The sequence below is a fragment of the Eucyclogobius newberryi genome, unplaced genomic scaffold, assembly GCF_026437365.1.
Source record: "Eucyclogobius newberryi isolate DKJ021-1_F unplaced genomic scaffold, fEucNew1.0.hap1 SCAF_1, whole genome shotgun sequence".
Taxonomy (NCBI): Eukaryota; Metazoa; Chordata; class Actinopteri; order Gobiiformes; family Gobiidae; genus Eucyclogobius; species Eucyclogobius newberryi.
This window is the reverse complement of record NW_027315723.1, coordinates 34,618,070-34,631,520: the sequence shown is the minus strand read 5'-3', so window position 1 is coordinate 34,631,520 and position 13,451 is coordinate 34,618,070. Positions and strand designations below refer to the sequence as shown.

Here is a 13,451-nt window from a genome sequence, read left to right as displayed (position 1 = left end):
AATTAATTGTGTTGTTTATGTTGAATAAAAATAGGCAAAAAACAACAACAATTTCTTTAAATCCAGATCACTACTTTTGACATTTTAATAGTTGTAAAAAAAAAAAAAAAAATCTGAAATACTTTTATATTTTCTTATGCTATACTTTTACTTTAGTATTCTTGTTCTCCTGTATCTGAACCTTTACTTGAGTAACGATATAGTTATAGAAAAACCCAAATTAGAAAAAAAATAAATCATATCTGAAGAAACGTTGACAGAGATATAAATGTTCAAATCATTTAATATTGTCGACATAAAGCTCTTGTCACTTGCAGATTTACTCACACTTTTAGATTACTGATACATTATAAGTAGTAAAATAACCGAGTATCCACCTGTGATTATGTCTCTGATAAACAATAACGGGACAGTGTTTAAAGTCAGAATAAGCTACTGTTACGTGGGCCCCAAGAAAAGTAAAATAAACCCAGATTTGATCATATTTAAGTTAGTTAGTATTGTATAAAAAGTGTTTGTTGTTCTTTCTTGTTCATGTCATGTTATCCTTCCTCTTTGCATGTTATTTACCATCATTTTCTTTCTTTGCCACTTGTTTTAACTAAAATATTAAACAATACATTAAAAAACCTCGACAGTAATAAGGTTTAAACTTGATAATCTTTTTAAACGTAAGAATAGGTTTAAGACACATACGTTTGCATCTACTCGAGTGGCACATTTGACAGTTTAACAGTCTCTAACTTGAGTAAAAGTGTTGGTTCTTCTTCCCACAATGAGAAAGTGAAGACACAATTCAACTCTAAATATATTTTGTAAAGCTCCAAATCACAAAAGTTTTATGACACATGAAATGATTTGATCGTTGTGTGTTTCTTGCACCGCTCCTTCAGATATGATTCAGTTTTTCTCATTTTTTTACGGTTAAAAATGTGAAAATATCAGATTCCGTGCATTTTTTAAAGTTCTGTCCCTCCAATTCTGAACTTCCCATTATAAATCAGATGTTACGTTCTTTTCCTTCCCCTTTTTTCCTAATACGACTACTTCTACTTCTACTTGAGTAATATTATTCAGAAGTAACTGTACTGAAAATGTCAGAATGACTCATCAACTCACAAAGCACAGGCAGTAAATGTTAAGGGTGAACACTGAACTATAATCGTTCTCAAGCGTCCCGTTTAGAAGTAGAGTGTTCCTTTTTTCTTTGTAATCAAATCTCCCTGTCTCAATGTGGGTTTTTTTCTCCTTCTTTCTTCCAAACTTGTGAATCCGTCTGTGCAAAAGAAGCATCTCTCTGGCTCCGAGCCAAGTGTCTGAACTCGGCGCTCAGTATTCTCAAGGTGCGCTGGGAAAAAAAAGGGATTTGAAATTGAGATGATTGGAGTTGGCACATCCGAGGAGGAGGAGAAGGAGGAGAGAGACGAGCGGATCACACTCTGCAGCGCCGCCACGATACCAACAGATCACTCTCGATTCCGATACTAAAGAAAAGGCTTGACTCTGGATACGATTATATTCATACCATAATGACGGTAACGTAAAGAGCTCTCGGTAAGACTTTATCAGGATGAATACGCTTTTAAAACATGATGAACGAATAGTTTAAGAGTGATTCAGGTTTGTAACTTCTTAACTAAGAGGTTGGGGTATTAATAAAGTTGTTACTAAGACTGAATCCTCCTTAATAAGCTCTTTGTTCATTATGAATTAAGTCTTTGTTCATGCTGTATTAAGGTGCATACAGGTTATTAAGGTACAAGGTATATATTAAGGCTATTTTAATGCGTTATTTAAATCTCATTTTATGATCCAACACAACATATGACAATTGTGTGTGTGTTCTTAAACTTTATCAAGATTAAACTATGCAGGAAATGTCCAAATTTGTCCTATTTTTCTTTTTTCAGTTTTTTACAGTATTGATATCTGCTCAAATGAGTGTCTAGTTTTGATATAGCTGGTGTACCCTTTTTGAAAACCCGATCAACCACAGAATATAACTTTCAATACACTTGACATGAACTGAGGGATTAATAAAGTACACCTTGAGAAGTGGTGACGGCCTCTGAGGTGGAGCGTGCTGAAGATTTGGGCCGACAATGAGGCAAAAAAGGCTCTATTGGACATCTTCTGTTTTTGAAAGAAATATCAAACTTATGATTCATGAAGTTCAAACTGATCATGTTATTATTATGTTAAGTGTTGGCTCCACAAACTTGCAATATTATCATTACTATGGATTTGTTTGTGCATTTTGTGTTACAATCGTGTCTTGTAAAATCCGCAGTTTGTGACAAAAGCCGCTGCGTGCTGTCTCCATCTGAGAACAAAGTGTTTTCGTCAACTCGGATGTAAGAGTAAGGTCAGTCAATCAGTTTTTTAAGCTGTACATGAGCCTGAACGCTTTTGAATATCAACGACGTATCAAAGGGTTCGTGAGAGCCAAGGATGAGTTCGACAGATTTCAAACCCTACAGTGGAAATCAGGTACCACAGCTTGAAAGAACTGACAACAATCGCGTCGTTGGGGGTTGAACAACAGCGCCACCTTTTGAGCCCACAGTCAAAAAAAAACGTATTTCACCTTTATTTACGTATGTTGACAAAGACAATGTTGAACTTTGTGCCGGTTTTTGTTTCGTCTGAACCGGCCCTTTAATTGCTGAGATAAGAACCATAAACAGACTCAACAAATCTGAACTAAAACAGCAAATTCAGACCCGACTTGCTCAACGACGTCGACGTGAGAAAAGGTTTACACCGCGCGCACACGAACGACACCGTGCTTCACCCTTTTGTGCAACCGTTCAACTTCCAAAACAGGTCAAGACGCACTCGAGATGATAAAGATTGCACTTACAAATGTCGGTGCCTTGTAGGAGCACGCCGCCGTTCTTCCTGAAGAGAGGACTCCCCGACCACAAAGGAGGACTGGAAGAACAAGAAAATAAGGAAACAAAACGGTTTTACAAAGCGCTCACGAAACATTCAATCACTTCCTCGTATTCGGGCGACGGGTCAGAACGGCAAAACAGACCTGGGAAGATTAATTGAAATCAGACCGAATTGCAATTTGAACGGTCACTGCAAATCAATGAGCAAATTGCAGAGAAATAAATATCCCCGGTCTTCATTGAAAACATGCCGTCTTCAGTTTAGATCGCTACAAACCTGTTCTGAATCGGTTTGTGATTCTTGTGCTAAATGACGCTCTGTCTTATTTCAATCGTTAACTGATACTGAGAAATATCTTTGAGCTGCAATGTGTAACTTTTCTGGTGGAGGGATTTTTTGCACAGAGATGTTGTTGCCTCGACTGTAATACTCCACCGCATGGCATTATACGCATCTATACCATGAAAACTACTGTATTTTCTGGACTATAAGTCATAGTTTTGGTCGGGGTGCGACTTATCATATATAAGTCGTTCTGGAGTATATTGTTCGTTATTTTCTCACTGGCAACATGTTGATTGTTTTCACACTGACAACCACAAGAGGGCGCTCTAGGCTCTAAGCGACGCAGAAGAAGAATCTGCACTTCCTCTTCCTCTGGAGTTTGTGGAGTTGTTTAGAAGTGACACAGAGGAAGAAGAATTCAATGGATTTAGTGATTTGGGGTAAAACTGATGCTTTAGTAAACGTGTTAGCATGTTCTTTATGCTATAGTTATCTGAAGAACTGTCGTGACACATATTCATGTGCAATTACTGTCGCGATCGCATGTAATGGTATGTATTCATTTATTTTTATCTTTATTATTTTTTCCCCTCCATCCCTTGTTGGGAAATGGGAGGTTTTGTCTATGGAAGTTTTTGTTTATAGGAGATCTTCTACTGAGAGTGTTTTTCAGACTTCCTATAAGTGATCTGTTCTTCTGTATCTACCTCTGCATCTACCTGAGTTGCATCAATGAAATTTCCCCATGTGTGACAATAAAGGAATATCTTATCTTATCTTATCTTAAATGACTGTTACTATGTTACGTTAACATACAAGACACTTACCATGTTCTTTAATCTGTTATTTTAAATTGCATTTCAAGATGAAATGTCTCTTCTTGGTCTTGGATTTGATCATAAATACATTTCCCCCAAAAATGCAACTTATATATGTTTTTTATCATGCATATTTTGGCTTATACTTCGGTGCAACATAGCACCTAGTTAGACAATAGTCTGACAAATATGGTATATATTTTAAGGTTGGAATATGGCAATAGAAAGCTTCTAGATAGAGACTACTTTATACAAATAATGAGTATTATTGAGGAACATTTTGTACAGCTTATTCTTTGTTTTTAACTGAATAATGCCACTGTCTTTGTTATATAAAGGTCTGTGTTTCAGTTTTATGCAGCTTAAATCTGGAACAGTCTTCATGAAGATGTGAGACTCAATGTTCAAATCTAAGCTAAAAACAGTTTAGTTTAGCTGTGCATATGACTGAAAGGATCTTCTTTTCACTCTTCTCTTTTATGTCTGTTAACTGTTTTGTTAACTGTCTGTTAACTGTCACAAACTGTTTTGTGATTTGAATGCATTTTTCCCGTTGTGTGAATTGCCTTGTGCTCTACAAACAAACTTGCTTTGCCTTGGGCCAAAACTCATCATATGTCACAGTTGTTATTATCTGACAAATTAAACTAAATGAGCGCACCTTTATTTTGTTGAATGAATGTAGAGGGTCAAAAAAGTTGTTTATTTGGTGTAAATTACGCACAAATGCATGGGTTGAGTGCCCCTGGTACAATGTCACTTCCTGTAATTTCCCCACACTACAACTTTTCTCCACAAACAACTAGTTTACTGCTGAGAAACTATCATTGATATCTACAACAGGTATACTAAATACACCGAATAAAGTGGAAAATGAGACATGAGGCATCACAAAAACCTGCCACTGTCCCTTTAAAGACGGAGGACTTTTCTGCTCCTACGTTCAATCACGGTGAAAACATGAGTATTGACAGCAGAATCTTGACTTGAAAATGTGCTTCGGGAATCAAATCAAAATAAGAACGTGTCCGAGAAGTCATCAGCGGGTTTGTGGAGGTCCCTCAGGCCGAGCGTCAGCCCCAGACTCACATCACAGAGTGTTTGAGTCCGTAAGACCCTGATTATAGTGATTAGATTCCCGGGTGTCCCACTGTTGCCGTTATTCCCTGTGATTACCTCGGAGAATTACAGCCTCGCCGTCCTGCTACCGCCGGGGTAATTTCTCACGACGAACCCCTTAAACACCCCTCTCCCCACTCGCTCTCACCGCGCTGCAGAAACAAACAAAAAACACATCTACAAATGGTAAAATGCCTGGAATTCTGAAAGTCGGGCGTTTTAAAGGTGTCACTTTTCTGCCTCCTGCTCAACATAGCGGAGATTTTATTGTTTTACATTCATCTGATCTCCACGGCGACAGGCAGGAGGCGCCGATCGATAGACCAAGTTACAGGTCAGATGCGTGGAGAGGCGATCAAGCTCGAGGTAAGAGCCCATTATGTTTTTCAAGGTATTTTTGAGTAATAAAAGCACATTGCAAGTTACATTTCAGGCAAAGTAATGCAATGTCCTGGTGACAAGCAGGAAGTGGACCCCCAAAAGTTACATAGTGCAGCTTTAAGTAGTTCAGATGAAAATAAGTTTTAAAATATTATTTACAGGTTCAATTTCTCACAGATGAAATGCGTCCTTGGGTAAAACACTTCAGTCCAAGCGCTTCCTCCAGTCAAAGGAAGGGCATCCTGCATAAACATCTTTTTGTTGTTTTTGTGTGTGTGAGGCAGCGGCCTAGATGTCTAAATGTGTTTTAGCTTTGTGTGTTGATTTTGGATGTTGTGTTTTTATGTGTTGATTTTGGATGTTGTGTTTTTATGTGTTGATTTTGGATGTTGTGTATTTTTGTGTTGATTTTGGATGTTGTGTATTTTTGTGTTGATTTTTGTTTGGGGTCATTTTGACTGATTTAAATGAACAATATGTAACTTTCCGGTCGAGGATTATACCTTTGTCTGTTTGTTTCGCAGCATGGCATCATTTATCTTGCATTTAATATGATATATATATATATTTTTAATTGCTCAAAAAAATTAATTGACAAAAAGGCAGCAGGCTCACCTCTCCACGGATCTGACCTGTAGCTTGTCCTATTGACCTGCTTGTCCCCAGGGAGAACAATACATTGTATGCAACACTGTTTAACGTTTCAGGCATTGCAATATCATCTCCATGCCTTTTAAAATATCTACCAAACCTTAAGGTATTTCAGATTTCTTTTATTCAAATAGAATTGGAATAACGGTTTACAGAAAGACCTTAGACTGGAAGTTGCACGCCACAGCTCAGAGCTGATTGTCTTAATATGAATCTCAATGGGACTTCATGGTTAAATAAAACAATAAAAATTAAAACTGACATTTCAAGTGCAATTTCCCCCCTGACTAAATTATATCTCTAAAATAAGAAACTGAAACAAATCTGAATATTTTTGACAGAATTAATTCTGATATACCGTATTTTCCGTACTATAAATCACACCTTTTTCATAATTTTGGCCGGGGTGCGACTTATACTTATATTTATACTTATATACTTATACTTATATTCCGGAGCGACTTATATGTGACATAATTTGTTATTTTCACACTCAACTCCAGTGCGACTTATATATGTTTTTTTCTTCTCTATTATGCAGGCTGCGAAATAGACGGCCCGCGGTTTGAAATAGGAGGGGGCCCGCCGTGCCCCTCCTCGAAAAAAAATCAAGATTTAACTAGTAATTTGGCCATATTCGGGAGATTTTCATTGCTTAAGTTTGGTTTTGACAGACATGCCCACTTTGCACGTCTTCTCGCTTCTCATTGGCCGAGCGGTCTTCGTGATGTACTATCGATGAAAGCGGACATCTGATTGGCCGCTGCGTTCGTGTTGCGTTCACGTGTCCTCGGAAATGCCCGGTCTCATTTTCGGGGCAATGTATATATGTTAGTAGTTTATTTTGTAGGACGTGATTTTATATATTCCACACGATCTCCTTGTGTCAAATGCTGTAAACAGTATTTATTTTGTATATAAGAAACATTATTATATTAAATTAAACAGTTTTAAAGATCAAGATCTCTGGTTTATATGATTCAGTATTTGTGCTCTTCATATCAAATAACAGATAAAAGTACTTTTTAATAACGAGGTTTAAAACAACACATTTATCTTGTTCTTATGACGCCGCGATGCCGCGCGCGCTTGTGGACCCCTGAAATTGCTTGGGGCCCCAGGCCCCTAACATTAAAAATCTATTTCTCAGCCTGTTATGCATTATTTGGCTGATGCGACTTATACTCCGGTGCGACTTATACGTGATATTATTTGTTATTTTCACACTTGCAACCGCATTTCATACTCCAGTGCAACTTATATGTTTTTTTCTTCTCTATTATGCCTTTTTTGGCCGGTGCGACTTATAGTACGGAAAATACGGTGGTCAACATATTACCGTTTATTCAACCCAAAAGGATCTTAATCTTCTGAATTCAAGTCCTTCTAACACGATGCGAATGCTTTGCGGATGTAAACTCGGCTCCGCTCAGCCTTTGTCCCACAGCGAGTGCGAGTGTGTCCAGCACAGACACCGACGCAGCCGCACGGAGCAGCTGAGGTGATCATTGCTCCACTAATGAGGGAGGTAATGACTGCATCCCTCACATAGATGGAGACGTCTCCTCCAACACGCCAACAAGACAATGGACCAGCACTAAATCTATACATCCAGGACGTGATCGGGGAGAAGGGGGAGAAAGAGGTAGAGAGGGGCTTTCCGGGTTGAGTGGTCTTTGGATGGTCATTAATCAACGGTGCACTTTTTTCCCTGACACTGCTCGGCTCGTTCACATTGGATTATTTCACACGTACGAAGCGTCACGAGGGATGTAAGTCGACTGGAGGAAAACTCTGCCCCGCGCGTCGAGGAATCAGTGAAGAAAACGCTCAGAATGAATAGAAGCTCCCTCCAAAAACAACTGTGAAAGAATACTGATAAATGTCTACTTCAAATGTGAAAAGGCAGATTCAACTCTCCAGTTACTCTCAAAACTCCATGCTTTCTCCTTTGCTGTTTATAATCCTGATCAAATATATATTCAACTAAGAATTGTGGTCGACTAAGACACGGTCAATGAGTAATTAATCGCCTGGACGACAAAAGGTCTCAGAATCAAAAAACAAAAGATGTGTATTGCTACTGTAAATGAACAGGTTAAAAAAAAAAAAAAACAACTAGGAACTTGAACAATAATAGTAGCAAAATATATCAAAAAGGGCATAATAGATTTACAAATTGTATTAGACTCTGAATACAAACACAATTTACAGTTGTTCAGAATAATGCAAAAAAAAGAGACAATAAATAAAGAAACTAATAATAATGGTATTTTTTTTCTCAAGCAAATATCAGACATTGCAGTTTTCAAATGCATTTATTTTGTTGCTTGTAATGTATATTCTGACTTGAAAAGTACGTCTTATTTGGTATAATTATGGCTTGGTGATAAGGCAAAAGAAATAATTAATTACATATATTGACTGATCTTGATTTGCAATACATTTTATTTTCACAAACTAAATTAAAATGACTTTCAGACTGGTTCTCCGACATTTAACCATTTCTTTCCATTACATTTCTTCCTCTAAAGTCTGAAATCTCATGCTTTTACTTCTCGATTAAAAACTACAATAAAATAGCGTATCATTGATGACATAAACATGTGAATATCAAAGAGCTAAAACAATCAGTCGATCGTTCATGTCACTTTCAAGTCATTTCAGAAACTCTCCTGCTTCAGCCTTAATTAGTTTCAATCTGATCGTCTCGATCTCGGCCGCTCACGACACGTTTGATCGACAGGATTTAGAGATGGACTGTGTCGGAAAACAATGAAAAGTAAACAAAAATAAGATAAAACGACAAGAAGAGGAGGAGGAGGAAGAGGAGAGGAGGAGGAAAAGGAGAGGAGGAGGAGAGGAGTTAGATGAGGAGAAGAGGAGGAGGAAGAGGAGGACGAGGAGGAAGAGGAGGAGAGGAGGAGGAAGAGGAGGAGAGGGGGAGGAGGAAGATGAGGAGGAGGAAGAGGAGGAGAGGAGGAGGAGGAAGAGGAGAGGAAAAGGAGGAGAGAAGAAGGAAGAGGAGAGGAGAAAGAGGAGGAAGAGGAGGAAGATGAAGAAGATGAGGAGGAAGAGGAGGAAGATGAAGAAGATGAGGAGGAAGAGGAGGAGGAAGAGGAGAGGAGGAGGAGGAAAAGGAGGAGAGAAGAAGGAAGAGGAGAGGAGGAAGAGGAGGAAGAGGAGGAGGAGGAAGATGAAGAAGATGAGGAGGAAGAGGAGGAGGAGGAGGAAGAGGAGAGGAGGAGGAGGAAAAGGAGGAGAGAAGAAGGAAGAGGAGAGGAGGAAGAGGAGGAAGAGGAGGAAGAGGAGGAGGAGGAAGAGGAAATGAGGAGGAGGAAGAGGAGAGGAGGAGGAGGAAGAGGAGGAGAGACGGCGAGGCAGCCCGAGCCGGAGCCGGAGCGCACGTTTCAGCCCCGAGCCACCTGCTGTTGCCATGGAGAGTTGCCACACAGCGTTGCCACGGCGATAACATATTTTTCCTGCGCTAACGGCCTGTCTGTTTTCCCTGGCACCCCGCCCCCGCCGCCCGTCTCCCTCACTCCCGTCGCGTCTCTCTTTCTCCCCTCGTTCTCGCTCTTCTGTCACCTCTCTCCTCCTCCCCTTCCTCCTCATTCGCGTCTTCTCTCCCTTCCCCTTTTTCATCTCTTTCTTGTCTCCCCCCACTCTTCGCTCCTTCTTCCCAGCTCACCCTTTTACTTTCCTTCCACCTCTTTTTGGCTCTATCCTTGCACTCTTCTCTCTCTCATCTCTCCTGTCCTCACCTCTTCTCCCCTTTCTGTCCTCCCTCTACCCTCTTCCCCCCTTTATCATTTTTACATCTCTCCTCTCCCACTTCTCTCTCCTTTTTCCCCCGTCATCCCTCTCTCTACCTCTATCCTCCCCTCTCTCTCTCCTATATCTTTTTTTTCCTTCTATCCCTTTAACCCCTTCTTCTTTTTCTTCTCTCTCTTTATCCTCTTTTCTTTTTTCTCCTTCCCTCTACATCTCTATCCTTCTCTCCCCCTTTCCACCTCTCTCTGTACTTTCACTCCCCACTCTCTCTTAACCCTTTCTTTTCTCTCTTCTTCTTTCTCTCCCTCACTCATCTTTCTGTCTTCTCCTCTCTCCCCTTTCCCTCATCCCTCCTGCCCCCCTTCTCTCCTCGCTGTCCTCTCCCTCCCCTCCTCTTTCCATTTCTCCACACATTTCCCTCTCTTTCTTTTCTCTCCTCCTTTCCCTCTGTCCCCTCACTGTCCTCTCTCATCTCCCCTCTGTCTCTCTCCCTTCTCTCATCCCCTCTTTCCTCTCTCTCTCTTCCCTATCCTTCTCTCTCTTATCCTCCCCCTTCTCCTCTCACTCTTCTCTCCTCACTCCCTCGTTCCAACAAATGGCTTCACAGCGCGACAGCACCTGCCTGATATATACTACGTGTGTTGCCATGGCGGCGTTCCGGTTACCAGGGCGACACTGTGCGTTGCTGTCACCCAGGCAACCCTGCGCGTTTATTTAATGGAGGAAGACAAGACAAATTTAGAAATAAATGTATCGTAGCAGATAGATCTGTGGTGCAAAACCCCAAACACAGCAAGAAGCAGGTTATAAGTAAAGAGGAGTCAGCGACTAAAAGATAATCGGCTAGGAGGTAGGAGACAAGGAAGGAGACCAGGAGAGAAGGTTCCAAACACAACAGCTTTACTGATGATAAGCACAACTTCATAGACACCATTTTGAGGACTTTTGTTCATTCACAATATTAAATATTATGTTTTGAATTGTTAATTATTATATAAGATGGGCTCTTTAAAAAAAATGTTTTATTTACATTAAGAATCGAACTTGTACTGGAAATGGTGTTCATCCTTAAAAACCCATTACTGCTTCAATATAGAGGAGGAGCAGGAGGAGAGAGAGGAGAACAGAGGAGCGAGAGGAGAGAGAGGAGAGCAGAGGAGCAGGAGGAGAGAGAGGAGCAGGAGGAGAGAGGAGCGGGAGGAGAGAGAGGAGAACAGAGGAGCAGGAGGAGAGAGAGGAGAACAGAGGAGCAGGAGGAGAGAGAGGAGAACAGAGGAGCGAGAGGAGAGAGAGGAGAGCAGAGGAGCAGGAGGAGAGAGAGGAGTAGGAGGAGAGAGGAGCGGGAGGAGAGAGAGGAGAACAGAGGAGCAGGAGGAGAGAGAGGAGAACAGAGGAGCAGGAGGAGAGAGAGGAGAACAGAGGAGCAGGAGGAGAGAGAGAGGAGAACAGAGGAGCAGGAGGAGAGAGAGAGGAGAACAGAGGAGCAGGAGGAGAGAGGAGAGCAGAGCAGCGGGAGGAGAGAGAGGAGCAGGAGGAGAGAGGAGCGGGAGGAGAGAGAGGAGCAGGAAGAGAGAGGAGCGGGAGGAGAGAGAGGAGCAGGAGGAGAGAGAGGAGAACAGAGGAGCGAGAGGAGAGAGAGGAGCAGGAGGAGAGAGGAGCGGGAGGAGAGAGAGGAGCAGGAGGAGAGAGGAGCGGGAGGAGAGAGAGGAGCAGGAGGAGAGAGAGGAGAACAGAGGAGCACGAGGAGAGAGAGGAGAGCAGAGGAGCAGGAGGAGAGAGAGGAGCAGGAGGAGAGAGGAGCGGGAGGAGAGAGAGGAGCAGGAGGAGAGAGAGGAGAACAGAGGAGCACGAGGAGAGAGAGGAGAACAGAGGAGCAGGAGGAGAGAGAGGAGAACAGAGGAGCGAGAGGAGAGAGAGGAGAGCAGAGGAGCAGGAGGAGAGAGAGGAGCAGGAGGAGAGAGGAGCGGGAGGAGAGAGAGGAGAACAGAGGAGCGAGAGGAGAGAGAGGAGAACAGAGGAGCAGGAGGAGAGAGAGGAGAACAGAGGAGCAGGAGGAGAGAGAGGAGAACAGAGGAGCAGGAGGAGAGAGAGGAGCAGGAGGAGAGAGGAGCGGGAGGAGAGAGAGGAGAACAGAGGAGCAGGAGGAGAGAGAGGAGAACAGAGGAGCAGGAGGAGAGAGAGGAGCAGGAGGAGAGAGGAGCGGGAGGAGAGAGAGGAGAACAGAGGAGCAGGAGGAGAGAGAGGAGAACAGAGGAGCAGGAGGAGAGAGAGGAGAACAGAGGAGCAGGAGGAGAGAGAGAGGAGAACAGAGGAGCAGGAGGAGAGAGGAGAGCAGAGCAGCGGGAGGAGAGAGAGGAGCAGGAGGAGAGAGGAGCGGGAGGAGAGAGAGGAGAACAGAGGAGCAGGAGGAGAGAGAGAGGAGAACAGAGGAGCAGGAGGAGAGAGAGGAGAACAGAGGAGCAGGAGGAGAGAGAGGAGAACAGAGGAGCAGGAGGAGAGAGAGAGGAGAACAGAGGAGCAGGAGGAGAGAGAGGAGAACAGAGGAGCAGGAGAAGAGAGAGGAGAACAGAGGAGCAGGAGGAGAGAGAGGAGAGCAGAGGAGCAGGAGGAGAGAGAGAGGAGAACAGAGGAGCAGGAGGAGAGAGAGAGGAGAACAGAGGAGCAGGAGGAGAGAGAGGAGCAGGAGGAGAGAGGAGCGGGAGGAGAGAGAGGAGAACAGAGGAGCAGGAGGAGAGAGAGGAGAACAGAGGAGCAGGAGGAGAGAGAGAGGAGAACAGAGGAGCAGGAGGAGAGAGAGAGGAGAACAGAGGAGCAGGAGGAGAGAGAGCGTAATAATTCACAAAGTACTTTATTATCGATGTGAGCCAAAATAAAGCAACTTCCTCAAAGTCTCAAGCCCCTCCCCTGAGTGTTACCATGGAGATCGTCCTCACATGTGCAGTGTTGACGATCTGATAGGCCGACTTCTGTTATTTAGTTGTGGCCACAAAATAATTTGCCATTTAAGAAAGTTAATTATTATAACAGTTTCATGTTGCAGGTTTATGTTGTTAAATAACATTGTATTAACAGGCCATTCTGTGTTTATTTAGCCTAATTATGTTTACTCCCTCATTTAACACATGATAATTAAAAAAATATGAAATAATAATATAGCCTAAATCTATAGAAAGATTCAAACATAATTAGTAAAATGGGCAATTAGAGTGATGAGAACTGTGTCACGAGCAGAAAGGCGGCGTATGGAAATGAAAGGTGAGAAGTATAAACCCCGACAAGGCCACAAGGGAGCGAGGACAAGAGGAGGAAGGATGAAGGGAGCGAGGACATGAGGAGGAAGGATGAAGGGAGCGAGGACACGAGGAGGAAGGATGAAGGGAGCGAGGACATGAGGAGGAAGGATGAAGGGAGCGAGGACACGAGGAGGAAGGATGAAGGGAGCGAGGACATGAGGAGGAAGGATGAAGGGAGCGAGAACACGAGAAAGGACGGATGAAGGAAGCGAGGACACGAGGAGGAAGGATG

The 13,451-nt window shown here is 42.6% G+C and overlaps 2 protein-coding genes across 3 annotated transcripts in view; both read right to left on the bottom strand.

The window, feature by feature from the left end:
- ches1 (checkpoint suppressor 1) overlaps window positions 1-13,451 on the bottom strand; it is a 156,913-nt gene that overhangs the window by 23,923 nt on the left and 119,539 nt on the right. Inside the window, exon 4 of the mRNA XM_072444691.1 lies at window positions 2,864-2,934. Coding sequence (XP_072300792.1) covers window positions 2,864-2,934 — 71 coding nt within the window. The remainder of the gene's footprint in view (window positions 1-2,863; window positions 2,935-13,451) is intronic.
- The window catches only part of gtf2a1 (general transcription factor IIA, 1), a 103,056-nt gene that overhangs the window by 42,819 nt on the left and 46,786 nt on the right, over window positions 1-13,451 (bottom strand). The gene's annotated exons all lie outside the window — the stretch shown is intronic.